We start from the raw sequence: 17,944 nt of genomic DNA, 5'->3' as shown, positions 1-17,944 counted from the left end.
GCTTTTAAGCTTTAAAACAAATAATCTGTCTCGTTTCATGCAGGCTTTATTGCATCTCTACCCATTGTTTCCTTAGGAAAGCCAAAGTTCTTGGCTTGCATTGACATTAAATAGATTCTTATTGGACCTTTTATTTTGAACAATTTATAAATACGATGCAGGTACAAGTAGGATAAAGAAATTTAATTGCTTTTAATTTTGTTATTTAAATCTTAATGGCTTACATAGTGAAGAGTGCACAAATATAGTGCTCAGGAAATCAATAGCCATTTTACTTCTAAGCATGTGTCAAAATAAATGCTGTGGGATATATCCCACTCTTTGACAGCAAACAAGCAAGAATTATGCGAAGGGTTGCATGTACACTATTTTCACTGTCCACAGTGGCCCTCAGATATGTACAACTGGAGGGATACTTAAATTGCCAATAGACTTCTTTTGTATTTGTTTGAGTAGGTGCAACCATTTGTGTAACAAAGGAGTTGTAGCTGAGTTATGCAGACAATTTGGGCTACAGCTAAAACCAGAACTGGAGCAGGCATGGTTTGCAGTATTGGCTTTAAGCTTTATAGAAAAGAGCCTCTGCTACAAAAACAATTTGAAGTGAAAGTTCAAGGAAACTAAGCAAGAGTGAAGAGCCTGTTGCAGAAAAGGAGGCGAAACTGTTCTTGGTCAATATTCCAATCAGTGTGTGTATATACATATATATATATATATATACATGTTTATGCAGTTTATAAAATTGATACATCTTTACTTTATTCCCTTTACTGTAGAGAAAGTCAGAAGAGTACCATGATCATAGCATTTATGGACAAGCTTGGGATAGTGTATCAAAATGAACATGAACTGAAATGCCATTTAAGTAGTGAATAAAATAAAATTCAAGGGGAGTTTAATGTTGGAATTTTCTTTTTTATATTTGTTTTTATTTGATTTTTTTCCCCCTTTCAGAATCTGCTGGTAGTAATGTCCAAGTAATATAATGATTCCAGGACTATGTAAAGAGTCTGTAATACTTACAGAAATGCTAGCTAAAGACAAAGCATTAAGTGTCTAAGTACATGCTGTCTGATTTTTCTCTCCTTGTTGCCTAAACAGACTGCTGTGAATAAATAAATATTTAAAATATCTGTATCTAGGTCAGAGTTTGTTTTTCACTGAAACCCCATATTGCATAATTAATGGCTTCTATGAACCAAATAAAGCCTCAACTTTTATCTTTACCTTAAGTCAGAGGAAAAACTAGTAGCAAAGTCAATATGGAGATGGTGATTTCTTTTGCAAATATGAGGACTGAGCAGACTTTCTTCAAATGTTATCATCCAAATACCTAGGCACAAAGGTGATTTGTGTGCATTATTGAATTCTATTCGTGTGTTTATATACTACTTGTCAAGATTTGTTCAAGACGAGAAACATCTCAAGTCTTGGAATTTAGGTTATCAGAACACCAATTTTAACTTCAGTTCTATTAATTTCAGTGGTATAAAGTAAAAGGAAAGAAATGTTTTATTTGGGCAGTTGATGCAAAGCAATGATATGACTTTGTTGTGTAAAGGACCATGCCTGTAAATTAGTGAAAATCCTGGTTGGGAAGCCCTACTCTGTCCTCAGCTCATGTGGATAAAAATGATGATGGGGTCTGTTAAAATCCAAATATACCAACAAAAACCTCATTCTTAACTGTGCAAGGACATTTGTGTTAATTTTCCAAGTGTCCTCTTCACAGAATATCAGTTAGAGTCAATAGGTTAAAATATGTAATAAAATATTGAAGATTACGTTTTAATTTGGTCTAGGATAAATTTAGAACATTTAATTTATTTTTCAATTTTCCTCAGTAATGGTAATATTAAGTAGAGGATACACGTTATATTTTAACAACCCTATGAATCTCTTTGTAAAGACTGGATGATTCTCTGCCATTTGGGACATACCCTATTGGCTGAGGTTGCCTGGCAAAGTTAATCAAGTTTGCTGTTAATAAAAGGCTTTTAACTTACAGTTTCTCTAAAAGGTTAATAGGAGTCAAATATGAAAGATGATTGATAGGGAAGCAGTCATTGACAGAAGTTGCATTGTACATCTGCACATCATAGTATTAAATAAACTGTTTCTTGCTAGAGATTTTCTCATTAATAGGTGGTGTGTATATAATTCTTCAAATGTCTTACCACTTAACAGTGTTGGCCAAGTGCAGTCAAAGTTTGACCTATGTATATGTACTGTGTGGAGTGGATTTAATAAAAATTTTTAGCTATTCCCATTGCATACATTGTGATTAACTTGAATACTGTATATGCTTCCTTTCCTGTTTATTTTCAAGTCTTAGTTTAGGTTTTACTTGGGAGTTTGGTATTGGAAGTCCCTGAATAAAATGAGTTGTGGGAAACATTTCAACCAGTGCCGAAACTCCCAAAACTGCACTTATTTGTTTTCAAATCTTGAATGTAAGGAAAAGCCATGTAAAAGTCTCAGCTTTGATTATTTTGGAAACTACCAAAGTGTCCATCCAATGGTTGATAAAAAAAAAAAAATTCTACATTTTAAAAAAGTTTTCAGTGTATTTTTTGGAAAATTTTAATTACCTTTTTAATCTATTTAATTAGTTATTATAATTTTTACTCTAAATTTTGGGATGGTTTTAATATTTTTATAATATAACTGTGTTTTACAAATCAGTATATAATAAGTGTAATTGATAAGTATAAGCAATTGATGTGATATCTTTTGCCACTTAATCAGTCATACATATACAAATCAATATTGAAATCACATAAACAGGTCCAGAACTTTATAAACATATTTCAGAGAACAGAATCTCCTACCATCTGAGATTGTCCATGATTTTTTTGAGCTTTTTGGGTAGTATCGAGCCAGTAAAAAAATTCTGAATGAAGTCTTATATCTCATGGACTTATCGAAGGTAGTCAGGCACAGCTTTTGAAAACATCAATTTGATTGGATTTTATTTTTTATCCAATTGAAGCCAGTGTAGAGTGTTTGACTGTTGACTGGCCTTTCTCCTTACCTGCATTATTGCTGTTTTTTAACAATATTGACTACAGAGCAAGTGATATGCTAATTGCTTTCTCTCCATCCTAATTTCAATATTTATATTATTATAAAACTGCTGCTTACACTCCCCCCTCCAAAAAAAAAAGAGAGAAAAAAATAGCAGTCAGTAAGACTTTGTATTAAAACTAATTTCAACAGATGCTTGAGCTCCTTGTGGGCACTGTGTTGCAGGAAAACTGAGTAATCAGCTTGGCCAGTTGTTTGAGAGGCAGTCTTGTGCTTTGCTAGAGCAAAATCGATAGAAAAATCCTGTGAGGCTTGATGGTGCGTTGTCAATAGTTTTTCAAACACCTCATATTGGTTTTGGACCTGTTAGCTTTTATAAGTCTACTTGCTCCAGGAAGTATAAATGCTGAGTGGTTGTTGAGTTTATGTTTTGACATAGAATTATCTGAAAACATGTATACTGCTATTTCACAAGAGAAAGAATTTCAAAAATAGGTGCCTGTTTTCCCTCTTTTTTTTAACTATTAAGGGATTTTCTCCCTCTGATATCCTTGCTCATATTTTTCACTTTGATTTTGGGTTGCGCCTATTCAAAAACACATTTCTGAGTTTATTTGCCAGATGAGTTTTGTGTGTGTTGACTGGGAAAAGGAGTGAGTTGGGACCAGTAAAATTTAGGAACTGAGTTTTTAAAATTTTTCTCTTGCAGACTTCTGTAAGAAATCCACAGGATTTCACCACCACACAGGCTGGATCATCCATCAGCGTAGCCATTTGTGTGATACGTGATAGAGACTTTACAGGCACAGAGAGCATGTGGGAGTTTTTAAATACCATTTTATTGATCTTTTATGAGTCTGAATGAATCCTCTGTATAATCTATACACAAGGAGGAGAAAATATCTTAACTGAAGTTAATGGCATAGCTTCCTCTGAAATAGAGGAGTGATGACATTTTCTTTACTTTTACAGCTATGTCTTTCTTGCTGTGAGACAAGAGGGAGGAGGTTTATGAAAAGGTCCAACAGCAGCCATTCAGAAAGCTCCACACATCTTGCCCTTTAATTAAATCTCTTTTCCCTCCTGTAGGAAGTGGAAGCCATTTACTTCCAGCACAGTCTTGTCCTTCAGAAGTTAAGTCCTGTTGAATTCATGTCCAAAAGTGATTGCAGTAGTAGACTGGAGTTTGGTGCTCAGTTTTTGGCCTGACTTGGAATTTGTTGATCCTTCCACTTTTACATATTTAGCTGCTAATCTCAGTTCACAAGCATGGGAAACATCGGGAATCTCCGCAGGCTGTTTGTGTTCAGTGCACAGTGGCTCCTTGACGCTGCAGACACCTTTAATCTCTTCCCAGTCTGCTCCTTTCGAGCAACTCCGCCTGTATGAAGATAAGCACAGGAACAAATCCTGCAGTTCTAAGAGGCATCAGGTCTGTCTGAAGCAAAACTCCTTGTTTTTGAGTCAGAGATAAGAGTAGCAATGACAATGGTCTGAAAACTGCCAGTATTTGCGTCTGCTACACCTACTACCTCCTTTCTGCTTACTTGATTGACAGCCAAAATTGAGCACCAGAATTTCTCTGGCCTCTTCAGCCTTGCTGCTGGATGCCATTAGTTGCTTCCAGAAATCCGGTTTTTTCACTGTTGAACTATCTTGATGGTTTAAATCCAAGTCTTTTATTCCATTTGATTTTTGTTGACAGTTTTTACCCTGGCAGTAGTCAGGGATGGACCGTACAGGTTGCCTAACATGGGCATCCACAAACAGCTTCACAGCTCAGCAGGGCCTGGACTTGGTTATATGTGGCAAAAAGTGGCTGTACTCATCTGTACACAAACTGGTCTTGTTTCATGGGCATAATGTATCTGATTTACTTTGTATGTAGAGTAACATAGATGAGTAGCACCTCTTGGCAGCATTAATACATTTTTTACCTTAAGTTGCTCTTGCACATTAACCAGATTTTTTTCCTGTGTAGCATTTTTCTTTTGCACCAAAATACGCTGCTATGTTACAGCCTTTTAAGTAATTTCAAGAAAAAAAAATATTTACATAGGAATCACAAAGTATGCAGTCTTTTCCAACCTGTTAAAATATAGAAACATTCATTTATTTAGACATATTTCTCTTCTGTGCTATTCAGGCATACAAACTAAACAACTGTTTGTCAAGAAAGATAGCACGTTGTTGATCCAAATAGTGATTTTTAACTCTGATAAGCTTATAATCTTTATTTAATGAGCAGATAATCTGAACACAGACTTCATACATATTCAAGACAGAGAGCATCACTACCTGAAGATGAATCTAAATGCAGAGTTTGATTTAGCCTCTGGTAGTGGCTGTTTGTAGCCTGACTGCTGCAAAAGTGATTTTTCAAAGGTTCATAAGTTGTACAGAGTTGAGCTGGTTTTCACAGATGGGATCCTGCTATATTTCATATGCTTACTTCAAAGCAAGATTGTGCTAGAGCTCTTTGACAAGATGGTCACCACTTTTCTTATTATGGATAAAGCAGTGTATTGTCTACCCTATTCTCTTTAGAAACAGAGGACTATTTTGGTTGAAACATTAAAGCAGAAATTTGGAGTAGAAACCCTCAGTCTATCTTTCAGAAGTTGACACTTATGTTAGCAACTGAAATCCTCTTAATATGAATTGTTGGACAACTTGCATATTGAGGATGTTCCCAAGTCCATCTCTAAAGATGATTGCCTGTTTCAGAGTGAGAAAAAATAAAGGCAACTTCAAACATTAAGGAGTAAAAACATTTTTTAATTAATAGCTTGATGTCTGATGCTGGGAGCTTTAGAAAGCTGTTTTTATGTGACACCATTTGAGAAAAAAAATTATGGTGAGCTGTCACTTCTTTTTAATCAAAAGTGACTTCTTATTCACCCAAGTGTAGTCACTCCTAACTACTGATTTTTCTGAAGAAGCTTTAAAAATCCAAATAATCATCTTTGCAAAAAGAAAGGGCACCAGTGGCACAACTGTCTTACTCATACTTCTCCTCAGCTGGGAATTTTTCTTCTGAATTAACTGGTCCTCAAAAGGGGAGTCTGTGTCTTTGCCTAGGTTTTACAAGTTTGGGGGCCCATATGTATGGCATTTAGGGGAAACATTGGTTGGTTTGGTCAGGACTTCTAATGTGTCTTATGTACTGAAAATATGTCTCTGGTGTCTGTAGAGGGTTCTGTAGTGAGGTTCCCTGCTGCTAAAATACAAACTAATTCATTATGTGAGGTTTAAGTGACATGAAAAGCGTCTCTAATGTTGGTGCAATCAGTGAATAGCTGTGATGTATAATTACTATCACAGCAAGCTGAATTTTTTTTTTTAATGGAATTTATATGTACTCTGTTTTACAATAGTCTCTAAGGCTGTAACTTTTAAAAAACGTGACTTGATATTTAAAGCTGGGAAGCATTATGTGATGCCATATAAATGCCAATTATTCTTAAAAAAAAACCCAAACAAACCTTTGCCTCAGTTTTAAGTCCTTTTAGATTAGTGATTTCTTTTAACCAAATTTCAATTGCAATACTGAGAAGAATCTGAGTTGCTATTCTGCAATGTTACATTTATATTAATTTCTATGCATATTCTCATACACTTTTCTAGATTTTATTTAACAGTTTGAAAATTACATCAGTAATTACTTCTCATAGCTTAGTATCCAGAGATGACTTGAGTATGGGTTTGATCCACAAATAAGGAATTATGGAAAAGGGTTCATGGCTAGGCTTCGCGAACGAAGATTAAGGAAGGCTCTATCCACATTTGTTAAAAGCACGCTGGTGGCTAATAAGGCCAATACGAGATAGGCATATCCAGTTGCAAAAAGGCACAGCAGAAAGACTCTTTAGATGGTATATTCCGCAAGACACGGTTCTTTCTGCGTTGTCTTTTCTCCTTGAGAGTGATCCTGCGTGCATTCTCAAAGGAGACAGCTGCGTTATAGATGGTGTGTCTCCAGGCCTCCCGATTGGAGGCCAGAGTAGACCAGTTATGTTGGTCAATATGGCCAAGGCTGAGATGTTGTTTCAGGGAGATGGAAAAGAGTATACTTATGTTAATGATTGTCACCTCTCCCCACCCACGTGATGGGTTCTATTAAGTGTCTCCCTATGTAATAAAGTGGACACAACTCAAAAATTTCAAATACCACCTGTATTTTCAGAATCTACTCAATCTTTCTGCTGTTGTCACTTTGTATTCAGTAGATACAAAAATTGAGTGTGCATTCATAATCACTAGCTATTTTGCTTGTAAAGTTATTTTTTCGTGTATTGTGTTGAGTTTAGAATAAAAACAGGTAGAATGATCTTGCATCGAATAGGATATCAAAGTTACTGTTTTTCTCGTTGTCACTTCATTTTGCTTACTGCAAAAATACTAATATCGGCAGCTTTACTTCCTGTTGGGACAGATGTGAATGACCTACCAATAATTATTACCTTGGCTCTTTTCTATAAGTAAAGTAACATTCTTTGCTGTTCACCTCTTCAGCTTCTTTCCATACTTTACAAAACATCATTGCATACATACATTAATAAGACCATTAAAATGTATAAGTATTTCAGGAAGAAGGTTGAAGTTTTAAAATAAGTAAGTAGGGAAATCACGGTTTTAAGTACTTGAGTACAGGATGCGGCGCTCTCACTGCCGCGGCCCGGGTTCGATTCCCGGTCAGGGATACTCCCCTGGGCAGATGGAGCTCGTCAGCCCTGTAAGGCCATCCATCTAAGAGGAGGTCACTCTAAACAAACCTACGTCCTGAGGACCTCACTGCCATTGTCCTGAGGACCTCACTGCCATTGTCCTGAGGACCTCACTGCCATTGTCCAAGCTCGCTTGGCCCCGGCAGATGAACCTTAGGATTAAAGGGTGGGCTCAGTTCAGCACTTGCTGTGTCTCACCTAAAAAAATCCATTGTGCAGGCTCGAAAGGTAAAAGACCTTTCCCAAAAATCTTCGTTCACGAAGACTGGCCATACATTACAAACAGATGATAGCAATGCAGAGTTAAGGAAAAAATGCTAGGATTTACAAAACTAGGTTACACCTTCATTAACTTATATGAACATATTTTTAAAATGGAAAAATAACTAAATATCAGTTTTTAAGAAAAATCTTTTACCTCTTCAAATGAATTATTGATGGAGGCAGTCATTTAAGTTGTGCCTTGACACAGGAAAAGGTTTTAGCTTTTTTCTGTTCTCCCACAGCCTCCTTTTTGCAGAAATCTAAATTCAGTCATTGAAATTACCTTCAAACAGATATTCTTCAAGCAATTACCTGTCATGGGATATATTATTACAATAATGTTGACCTTCTCTTAGCCAAAAAAGGAAAACAAAATTGTTTTTCATATTAGACAGGCTTTCATACTGAGTAAACAAAAATAATTGCAAAAGTATGTGGTTATAACACAAAGGAAAATAGAAATATTCTTTGTGACAAGTTCAATAAACAGCATCTTAATCTGTTGAGAAATGGAAGAATACAAATTTGGGGATTCATCTGGCATACTGTAATTGTATTCTGAGAACCTAAAACATTTGTTTTCATCGAGAACACTTTATGCTCAAAGTCAAGTTAGGAGCAGATTTATGAACACACTTAGTGGGAGAACCTTTCAGTCCGGAATATGATCCATCTTCTACTCGCTGGTATAAACTTGAGCCTCTTTTGGGGATGCCGTCAGGTTTTGTTCTCTTTTTTCTGGTAGTCTGGATCAGTTCCTGCTAGGGTCTTGTAACATGCCAGATTGCACAGGTGACAGATTGCCTGCTCTGTCATTGCTTCCGTACTAGCAGTGAAAAGCTTTTCATCCTGTTGCCAAATGGGGTCAGATTTGCATTAAGCATAGTGCTGTAATTGACCTGTAAACACTGGATAGTGCATTTTTAATTGTTCTTGGTTTGTTTGTTTTTTTTTTTAATTGGAGTGCCTAATTTTCATGAGTGCTCTGGTTCAATAAGTACCAGATTTAGTTGAGGAGCATTGTAAAGGAGGTGGTGTTATGTGTTTCGCCTGATGCACTGACTAGGAGTCTTACTGAAAAAACACTGAAAAACTTTATTTAATGTAATGAATGATTTACCAAGCTGTTTGTGTATTCATTAGCTGGAGATCTCATTCAACTAAACAACCAGTTTTGCCACTTTACACCCCTAATCAATTTAAGTGTTTTTTTAGTAAAGACCAATTCGGGTATCCTTAAACCTTAGCTGTGTACTACATGCACTAGGGTCATATCAGCATGTCAAATCATGTCTGTGGTTAGCCCTAGGGACAGAGAGAACCCTCCATAGGAACTCCATCTTTGTCCTTGTTCAGCAGTTATTCAGGTAAGATGGCGAGATGTGCCTGGTCTTTTCCAGATACATCACTCTGTTTTCCTCTTAACCAGCTGTGTAGGTCCATGTGTTGAGGTGAAGCCCCACTTCACCTACACTCCCCCCCACTGCCCTTAACAAGTAAACAGGTGAAAAATGAGTTGGGGAGTCTCCTTTTGTTGAGACACAGCTTTTCTGCTGAGGTGAAGAGATGTGTCCTTCCCCTTTACCTCCCTGATGGAAGTTGGTCGTTTAGTCCTGACTATTCCCTAAGTATGACAATACTGGAAATTCAAAAATTGGATACATCTTGATGTGAGCAGTTTGGCAATACTGGGAGAAAAGATCTATGTGAGTGAAATAGTACCATTCTCAGAAGACACAGTCACAGTTTTCTTTCCCTGTACCTATATATGCCTACACAGGAACTCATGGTACCACAGAATAAATTTCCTTGCAAACATTTTCTAAGCCAGTCTGTTTTCTACTTTTCTAGTTTTCTACTTCATGGAGAAATGGTTTTAGCTGCTATTTTCATAAAGAAATAATGCTTCTTCTGTATAGCCTGAGTATTAAAAATGTAAGGGAGCATGGGCTACCCCTCAGAGACCCTGAGTGCTGTGAGTAACTGGTGGCCATTTTATTTCTTTCATCTTGGTAAGTTTCAAAGCTGTTTATTTGCTTCATGTTTCACCGCTTTTAAGAAGAAAATTAATTTCTCTTTTGTTTTTTAGCTACATTACTTGCTATAAAGTTAAAATATAGTGCATTTCTCACAGTTAGATTTATTTTTGTTCTCTCTCAAGTTGGATAATGGAGATGAACAAGCAGCCCAGATCAGACGTGAACTAGATGGTCGACTACAATTGGCAGATCAAATGGCAAGGGTAAGTGGTTGCTTTCTCGTACCAAAAACATATCTTCATATGAGGTTGAGTGGGATGATCCATAGTGTGTGTGCTTCCTGTTTCTGATTCTAAAATTAAGCAGATCCTTTGAAAACAGTTTGGCAGATGAATTTCTTTCTGCTCTGGAGTATCTGTGTAGCAGGGGTAGGGAGAAAGCAAAGAGGAAAGATATATCAGCAATACAATCTGTCTCAGCCGTCTTCTGTGTTAGTTTACTATTATTTGAATGATCCTCACAGGATAAGGTACAGTTTAAAAAACACTCCTAAGGGGTTTTTCTTGCTAGAAAACCTTGAACCTTGTCCTGTGTTGTTAATCTCTAACTATAAATTACTTTTTATTTCTTTTTTTCTTTTTCAATCTGTAATATACTGGCACTGTAATGCTATAATGAGCCAGACCACCAGACTTGCTGCAGGTATTTTGGGTCACAGTCAACTTGCTTGGTCTTTGTTATTGAAAAAACCCCAACTGTAGAGGTTTTACTGTAAAACATTTTATGATATGCCGTATAACAGATAACGAAAAAAATTGCCTAGTTTAGGAGCAAGGTGCCTGTCTTTGCAGACAGTACATGGGGAGTGTTTTTTTTTTTCTCAATTACATGTAAAACATATATTTTAGAATAATGTATGTTTTTGTTTAATCTTGAATGACATTCTCCGAAGCACCCAATGTTCAATATTTGGAAAACTGTGCATAAAACTGGCTCTGTATGTGTTCATATATGCATTATATTTGTGTGGGGCCCCCTGGTGGTCTAGTGGTTAGGATGCGGCGCTCTCACCGTCGCGGCCTGGGTTCGATTCCCGGTCAGGGAATTCCCCCAGGCAGACGGAGCTCGTCAGCCCTGTAAGGCCATCCATCTAAGAGAAGGTCACTCTGAACAAACCTACGTCCTGAGGACCTCACTGCCATTGTCCAAGCTCGCTTGGCCCCGGCAGATGAACCTTAGGACTAAAGGGTGGGCTCAGTTCAGCGCACACTGTGTCTCACCTAAAAAATCCATTGCGCAGGCTCAAAGGGTAAAGACCTTTCCCAAAATCTTCGTTCGCGAAGACTGGCCATACATACATACATACATACATATTTGTGTGTATGTTCCTTCTTGCTTAGACGGACAATATTTAAATACTGTTATCTAAAAATTGATTTTCAAGTTCTTTCTATTGTTTAAGAGAGATTATTATTTAAAATAATCCCATGTGTAATAATTCAACATTACTTTCAAAATGAATGACCAGTTATTAAAAATAGAGGTAAACGATGACAGGAATTTCTTGTCATGATTGTAGTTCAGCAGCTTTGTGTTAGAAGCTTGAATGTGATTGACTGATTTTTGGTAGCATGGGAACTGGATGAAGTAACAAAATTATTAGTGGACAGATCATTTTGTCAATTTATGAAATATTTGAAGGTAACATTGAAGGTATATTATCAATTACTATGTTTAAAACACTTGTATTAAAAATATCTAATGTGTAGTTCTTCAACCTGGGGTTATGGTTAAATGATTTGGTGTGGTACACGAGGTTCCGATTGTAGTTTATTTCTTCTTGTCAAAATTAACTGTATTTATGGGACAGGATTAGCCTGCCCATTATTGTTGTGAAGACATAAAAATAGATAGACACCACGATTATGACTTTTATTTTTATTTATTGTCTCTTAACTGAAAGCAAATTGGTAAATTAACATGACGTATAATGAGGGAATTTTTTTCCTCCCTAACTTTTAAAATATATTTTCCAAGGAAAGAAAGTTCCCAGAATTTGTAACAAGGGAAATGGAGAACATGTACATAGAAGAGTTGCGGTCTTCGGTGAATTTGCTGATGGCAAATTTGGAAAGTCTGCCAGTGTCTAAAGGTGGGCCAGAATTTAAACTGCAGAAGTTAAAGCGGTCACAGAATTCTGCATTCTTGGACATAGGAGATGAAAATGAAGTTCAGCTGTCGAAGTCTGATGTGGTTCTCTCCTTCACATTAGAGGTAATCACAGATTTCAGAGAAAACTTGTTGATGGTTTAAATTGCTAGAATATCTCTGTCTTGATACTTTTTTCTTATTAGTCCTTTCTTGGTAATTTTAAAATTTTTTGTTAAAGTAGTAAATTATGCTTTGTGTCTTTGGTAATTAGGATTTAGAATATAGCTGTATGATACATTTTCCTCCTGCAGCAGTAGTTTCATTTGGGCCCACACAGCAATGTGGGCAGTTGAATCTCCCCCACACATGTAACTTTAAATGAATTCCAGTGCATTAAATACCTAAGTATACTTTTAAACGTAATAATGAACCACTGTTGTTATCAAGAACTCGTTCACAGAATTTTATAAACAAGTAGCATTTTCTCACCAGAAGCATTTAAAGAATAAACACAGAAATTTGTTTTTATAAACTTCTGCACTTTCCTCAAGAAGCTATCTTATGTTTTTTGAGATCATGCAGGAAGTCTGGCCTGTAGAGATGCAGTCCTAATCCATATAGAGCTCAACTGACTTCAAGAGGAAACCACAAATACGTTTAGTTATTTAGACATGTGTAAATAATATTCACAGAATAAAATGGTTTGAGTTGGAAGGGACCTTAGATATCATCTACTTCCAACCCCCCTTCCAGGGACACTTTCCACTAGACCAGGTTGTTCAAAGTCCCATACAACCTGGCCTTGAAAATTTCCAGCATTATAACTCAGGTCCAATTCTGCAAATGTGCGTACCAGGAAATGCTTATTTCTCTTTTAGTAATAATAGAATCAAAATGTTACCAGGGTGTGTGTGGTGTGTTTGTTGGTCAGAAGGTGCCATACTTGTGCTATGTATTCGAAGTGGCTCTAGTTTGTTTAAGACAACGGATAATGTTACAGAAAAAATATTTCAATTGTTTAAGAGTTTAAAACAAATACAAAATGGTTTATCTTTTAAACAATGTTTTTTCTTGAGTGAAATGAGCATGTTTTTTTCATCTGTTGTTAAAAATTCAGATCATTTTATCCCATGTCATCATTAAAGACATAGAATTAAAAACATATCAAGAATAGATGATGAAAAAGTTTGAATTCTTTGTATAACAGAGAAATGTAAAAGCTCAACATTGGCTTTCAAAGAGTAGTAAGAGCCATCATTCTATATGCCAAAAAATATTAGTTCATCAAGCATGTAAAACTACAGTGCAAGCCTTAGTACTGAAGTATATGAAAAGATGAAGTATTTGTAACTCCTGTGCTGAATCCCATGTGTCTCCATCACATGTACTGTGTCTGCCTCCCATGGATTACCAAGGCTGGAATGGTCCATTAACAAAGAATAGTTCTGAAGCACCTAAAAAGTACCTGAAAAAGTTTGACAATAATGGTTTCTGTCTTTCAATTTGCTTGGTGAGGGATGTAAGAAGAAAAGCCTTCTCTGTGCCTATAGAGAGAACTATTATGTACCCAAAATGATGTGATATTTAGGTGAAAAGCACAGTAAAAGTTTGAAACAATCATTGAAAATTAACAAGAGATTTAATTTTTGATAAATTTGGAACAGCTTTGCTTTTATAGCCCTTCCCCTCTCCCACCAGAAATGTAGACTATTAGGTCTGGTGAACTAACATTTTCTTTTTAATTTTTCCCTATCACTGATAAAGAGATGTTCTGCAATATAAGTTATCTGCAGTTCATCCTGTGCAAGCCAAAGAATTAAATTAAATTAAATTCTCTATGTGTGATAGTTTTTAGTAAGGCAGATTTTTATCTTAAACGTGGTATTAACCACGTAAATTGACTCTCTTGCCAAACAAGTCTCTTGCTCTTGGGAAACAAAATCTTAGAAGATATAAAGACAAAAGGAAACAGTTGAACTGATACTAATGCAGACTGAAATGTAGAAGATGTGATCTTTTTCTGTTCAAATGGCCAAATAAGAAAAACTGACTGCATTTCCTTAAAATGAAGAATACTTCAATTTTTGAAAATGTGAGGTCATATGTGCAGAACTTCACATTTCTTGAATAACACATAAACATATCCATGTCACATTCTGTGATGGCTCAACTAAACTGTAGGGCAACCAGCAAAATCCCTGCTGAGAGCTGCTGCACAGGCACACGAATGAACATATCTTAGGACAGAGTGAAAGAACTTGACGAAAATTTCTGTATGGGGAGTAAAGTGGCCAGGGTTCATACTGCCACTGCATGTTGTTATTACAAACAGCAAAAGTTGCTAGTAATATTAATAATGTTCTGGTGGGAGTGGATCTTGCTAGCTAAGGTCCTGAGCATCACTGAGCATCACTGCAAGCAACAGGGGCTGTTTTTACAAGTTGGATGTTTCCTCAAATATCTTGTTTGCAGAAATTAAAAAAAAACAGACAACATAGTAGTAGAAGAAGACTTCCTTATTTATATTCTTCAGCTGTTAGACAGTTTCAGAAATAGACAAACATTTAGGAAGCTGTTTATCAGCTAATGAGCTAATGTAGATCTGATACACTTTGGAAGGAATGAAATGCAACTTTGTTCCATTGCTGGAATCCAGAATTTTTACCAAATTAAAATGTACTGTGCAATTAAGTTGGAAACTCAGAAAAAGAAGTATCAACATAAAAGTGAATAAACATGAAGCCTGCAAGGACATACACTTGGTATGTGGAAAGACCATATAGGCACTATCATCTAGAAGGAGCTCTAGTGCAGTCTCTCAGTGATCATTGATCACTTTGCAGACTACTTGAATTCCTGAACAACAAAAGATGGAAAAGAGAGTTGACTATGTTATTCTCCCTGAATTGCTGTTATTACTTATAAAGCATAATGGGCAGTGTTGATAATTTACAAATAATATAAAAATGTTCTAAATTATCAATGACTGTCATCTCACTGTAATATTTACAAACTAGCAATTTTACAAGACATTTAACTATTATTCAAGGTTCTGGGAGTTTTAAAGGACAAAGGATTTTACAGCTACGGGTGAAACCTGGCTTGACTTACTCGAATTGGAACAAAGTGGCAAATTTGCAAAGTGTTTAATAGCAAAATATTTTAGTAGTTGCTTGCAGACATAAGAAACCAATTCATCTAATGAGATTAAAAATAGTCATTACTTCTGACACCTTTAAAACAAATTAAACAAATATTGGTTTACAGGTGGGGTTCAGTTGAGGACAACTTCTCTTGCTGATGGAGTACATTTTTCCTGGTTTCTTCTCATAGTCCCAAATGGAACTGGCAAGAAAAGCTGCCTTTCTAAAGCAAGCAGGGGAACCTGACTGTCTACTCAAGTCTTCTCTGAATTAGAAACATCTGAAGTGCAAAAATTCCAATAATTTCACACTGTGAAAAACTGTAAGATTTATAAAAAGCAGAGAGCATTTAAAGTAGGCCTGCATTTGGCTTTTCTGAGCTGTAACTGAGTAGTCTAGAGGAGGTGAAAATCTATGGGATCTGCCAAGCTCGTAATTTCCCTGGTGATGAAAACTCAGAGCACAGCTGGTAGCAGTGACTTTTTCCCTTTCTCTTCTCCCTCTTCCCCATATGCATGCTGAACCTGACTGAAAGTACTGCACTGGGAGAAGGAAAAGATGTATGTAGTGGGGAAAAAAATTACAGGAGCTGATGCTTGGACCTGCCTCATGCCAGCACAACAGCAAATCACTTTTGAGATTAAAGGGTTGCAACATCCAGTGACACAGAACCGTGGTTCACCTTTCAAGATGTGATCAGTGTACTTACTTGTTTACACTCTGACTTAGTAACCTATTCATTCTGTACATATTCACTTAGATGACTGATTAGAAGATTTCCTCATTAATACATTTCCTCATATATTAAGATTTAGAATTATATTCAGACATCAGTCTCAAACTCCACTGTTAGCATTTAAATTATGATTGGAGTGAGTTTTTGGTCACTGTCCAAGCAGAAGCAGAGCAAAAATTTCAATTCCTACTGTATGGTTTTGAAAGTGGAAAAAGAAGACAAAATCCAAATTTTTCTCTGTCTGGTGAGATTTGAATGAGTGGACTTTGGGACTTTGGGGATTTTTTCTTTTTTTTTTTTTTCTTTTTTTTACCTGTGTGGACCTTAGTACTGCAATAGTCATGCTGTCTAATTTTTTCTGAAGGATAAACTATTTGCTTTGTCTTCCTCAGATTGTTATAATGGAGGTACAAGGTTTAAAGTCAGTCGCTCCAAATCGGATTGTCTACTGCACCATGGAAGTGGAAGGCGGTGAGAAGCTTCAGACAGACCAAGCAGAAGCTTCCAGGCCACAGTAAGCCACTCTGCTGTTGCTCCATCCAGTATCTCTCTCATTCATACTGTGGAGAGCTTGTCTGACTGTCTTTACACGTTTTACAATTAACTTAGTGCTAGGTTATATGAAGTTTTTCCCTGGGTAGTTATCTTAAGTTCTTTCTGAAAAATCAAAATAGAAATAATAGCTATTTATGATTACGGTACATCCATTGCTACATATGATGAAGTAAGTACAAAGTGTGAATGCTGTCCAAATGGATGCCATTGAATGTATGGGTGAGGAAAAGAACTAGAGACTGCATGGTCGAAAATACAAACCTTGTGATAGATGTTAGCCTGAGGTGATTTTATGTATTCTAAGTTAATGTGCAGGTGGCCTTGCGGAGTGTAACTTGTACAATTGGTGGGAAATCAATACTCAGTAATCAGTCTTGACAGAGCTTGCTCACATGCTGAGCCTATTTCATTTTAAATTATAGGATCCACTTCTTTCAATTAAGTTTTGATGGAAGCAGTCAGTAAACTGACTTGGAGGGGGATAACATCGTGCCATCTGAACCAGTTAGAGTGGCAGAGAGGAAGAAATTAAATTGGTTGATTTGTTTGACCTGCACACTGTCTTCAGACACTTTTCTCTCTCTGTTAAAATGTCATTTGGAATCTTTTGTAGATGACTTTCCAGATAGCACATTGGGGTTTTACTGGCACCATAGTGTGCCTTGTGAAAAACAATTTAAAAATTGCAGCTGTTACAATATCTGATAAAACGTCTTCTATGGAATTGGAGTGGCAATTTCTATTCTGTTTGGACCACAAAGACAGACTTTTGTTAGGAAAAATTATAAGCACAGTTTTATCTGTCTCTTCTGGGTTTGGGAGTAGGAGGAGATCTAACTTGGTGGACTTTCTCCTAGCTGCAGCAAATTTCCTTGGCAAGTAAGCCAGCAGCCTACTCCAGTAACATATTCAAACGGCTTTGCAGAACATTAAATATGTGGCAAAAGATGTAAAATTCATTTGTCACAGTCCCTGGCTGTGTTCCTTCTCCCAGGCATAGGAATACTTATTCTTATCATTTGCACGTACTACGTGAGGACTTTCTAAAAGGAATGATAGTGCAAAAGACACACATTGAAGCAAGGTTGTAAGTGGGTATGCAACATCACCTACTCATTTTTGGACCTGTTGGGGCATTCACTGGTGGCTCAGGGTCCCATGAGAGTCACAAGACTTTCTCATGGAGGACACATCTCCAAACTGTATGAGTTCCTCTCATACAGTTTCCTGCAACGAGAGCCTATAGCCTTTGCCTGCTATCACAGCCAAGGTTCTTGTTTTTCTGATAGTGTCTCTCTCTTTTTCCTCACCCTTGAAGTTGCTAGGGTCTATTTTAAATGCTCAGTTAACCTCTGATGTCAT

The 17,944-nt window shown here is 36.6% G+C and overlaps 1 protein-coding gene across 22 annotated transcripts in view; it reads left to right on the top strand.

Annotated features, from left to right (window-relative positions):
* The window catches only part of CADPS2 (calcium dependent secretion activator 2), a 294,545-nt gene that overhangs the window by 112,016 nt on the left and 164,585 nt on the right, over positions 1 to 17,944 (top strand). For all 22 annotated transcript variants that reach the window (XM_027679163.1, XM_027679152.1, XM_027679160.1 and 19 more), the window contains exons 4-6: positions 10,180 to 10,260; positions 12,035 to 12,271; positions 16,420 to 16,541. In XM_027679163.1, the coding sequence (XP_027534964.1) occupies positions 10,180 to 10,260; positions 12,035 to 12,271; positions 16,420 to 16,541 (440 nt within the window). The remainder of the gene's footprint in view (positions 1 to 10,179; positions 10,261 to 12,034; positions 12,272 to 16,419; positions 16,542 to 17,944) is intronic.

This window comes from Neopelma chrysocephalum, unplaced genomic scaffold (genome assembly GCF_003984885.1).
Source record: "Neopelma chrysocephalum unplaced genomic scaffold, ASM398488v2 Primary Assembly neopelma1_45, whole genome shotgun sequence".
In the NCBI taxonomy this organism is placed as follows: Eukaryota; Metazoa; Chordata; class Aves; order Passeriformes; family Pipridae; genus Neopelma; species Neopelma chrysocephalum.
This window is presented reverse-complemented; position numbering and strand designations above follow the sequence as displayed.